Genomic DNA, 1,976 nt, shown 5'->3' on the forward strand with positions numbered 1-1,976 from the left:
TTTTATTTTATGTTTTTTTATTGTTATGTTGTGTTTTAATGTACAGCATTTTGTATCAGCTGTGGTTGTTTTAAAGTACTTTATGAATAAAGTTGGTATGGTATCCTGCTGTGGTTTTTGTTATCAATAATCGATCAATAAGTGCTGATTGGAGCTGATTGATGAACATCAGCCTCCTGAAGTTCCTGGATCGGGTAAGTGTTTCTGTTGGGTTTTATTCTTGGAACCAACATGGATCTGCTACAGACTAAAGGAAGGGAGCTCACCTCCGTTGAAGTCCACCTCCCCCAGACAGTCCCTAGGAACTTTGGCAGCGCATCGCTTGTGGCAGTTGAACTTACAATCTGCAGCAGAGAACATGAGCAGGTGATCCTGCAGGCCAGCTTCTGCCTGTACTGGTTCTACTGGTTCTGCTCACCTTTGCACTGCAGACCCTGTCTGAAGAGCCCCTTCAGCAGCCGCTTGCAGTACTGGCAGATGGTGGGCCGGGTGTAGGTGTGGATGGAGAAGGTGTGGGGGACTTTTACCCGACCCAGCACCATCTTCTCCATCCAGATGGGACGGCCGCTCAGCAGGGAGTTACGCTTCCCGGCTCCCAGCAGGGGGCGCTGTTGGTGGGAAAAAGGCATTTAGCGGAAGCTATCACTAAAGCACTCCATCTATATGGTAATTAGCGTAGGCTAACGCTAAAGTGCTATATGTACTAGGTATTAAACCTGATCCGTCTAAAACCTGATCTGTATTCATACATCTATTCTCACACCCCAGTTGTTCTGATTCTTCCAGAGCTGCTATGTTTTACATTTGGTCGCGTTCATTCGGCACAGTGACATGCAAAGGAACTCTGATTCTATTTAGCTAAAGCTAAACTTCAGTCCACTCAAAGTTCACAAAACAACAAAGTTTTGGACCCGAGAGAATTTTAGGGATCGGATCTGACCTCTGACCTGCAGGAATAACAACACTACAACCGCTGCTGGGAGGTTCTGATTGGGTCGGGTTCAGGTTCTGATCTCCATGATTAATAAAATTCCAGTGATGTTTCATGTGATGCAGCTTCACTCAGACGGAAAATCCAGAGATTGACCTGCAGCCACCAGACGGTGTGTGTGTGTGTGTGTTCTCTGTGTGTGTGTTCTCTGTGTGTTCTCTGTGTGTGTGTGTGTACCTCCTCCAGTGGCAGTGGGGGCAGCTCGGTGGAAGGCGGTCGGGCCACAGACAGGGTTGGACCCGGCAGAGAGACGTTGGACAGCCGTCTCTTCCTGCCGCTGCAGTTGTTGGGGATCTTAAAGGCGCAGCGCTTGTGGTAGTTCAGGCCGCATCCTGCAGGGGGAGCACATCTGGTGAGTCGACCTCCAGCTCCGCTAGCGCTATCGTTAGCTCGCGGCGCCTCCATACCTTCACACTTGAGGCCCTGCCTCACCAGGCCCCACAGCATCTCGCCGCAGTCGTCGCAGAACGCCGGCGCCTTGTAGGAGTGAACGTAGAGCGCGTGCGGCCGAATCTGGAAGTCTTCCTGCGTGGCGAGCGCTGAAACACGGACAAGAAGAGTCGGGAAAACGTCTGCGGCTTCCACAGGATCAGACGGAAAACCGGACCGGGATTTCCTGTTTCCACAAACAGCAGCTGATCCGCCTGTCTGCAGATTTATTCCAGATTCTGTTTACTGATCGGCCCACAGCATCACTCCTCCCCTCACAGAACCAAACAGCAGAGCCGTTACAACGGAACCTGCAGAACCAATCAGAACTGAAATATACTGGAACTGAGTGACAGTGGGCGTGTCCCTCTGCTTTCTGCTCTCTGATTGGACAAAAACCAGGAAGTGCTCCAGCAGTGGGAGACATCCTGGCCGGATACATTCAGAAGGTTCTGAATGTTTTACCGGGTCAGAACCATCATCACTCTGAGATGAAGATAATGGGGAAAACCCTCAGAGTTGAACTGGGATTAAACTGGGATTAAACTGGGATTAA

General features: G+C 50.2%; 1 protein-coding gene across 1 annotated transcript in view; it reads right to left on the reverse strand.

Annotated features, from left to right (window-relative positions):
* The window catches only part of LOC106938351 (serine/threonine-protein kinase D3), a 55,059-nt gene that overhangs the window by 25,453 nt on the left and 27,630 nt on the right, over nucleotides 1-1,976 (reverse strand). Inside the window, 4 exon segments of the mRNA XM_015020373.1 lie at nucleotides 267-344; nucleotides 419-608; nucleotides 1,169-1,323; nucleotides 1,399-1,530. Of these exon segments, the coding sequence (XP_014875859.1) occupies nucleotides 267-344; nucleotides 419-608; nucleotides 1,169-1,323; nucleotides 1,399-1,530 (555 nt within the window).

This window comes from Poecilia latipinna, unplaced genomic scaffold (assembly GCF_001443285.1).
Source record: "Poecilia latipinna isolate Pla-1442-1.1 unplaced genomic scaffold, P_latipinna-1.0 Scaffold2573, whole genome shotgun sequence".
Taxonomy (NCBI): domain Eukaryota; kingdom Metazoa; phylum Chordata; class Actinopteri; order Cyprinodontiformes; family Poeciliidae; genus Poecilia; species Poecilia latipinna.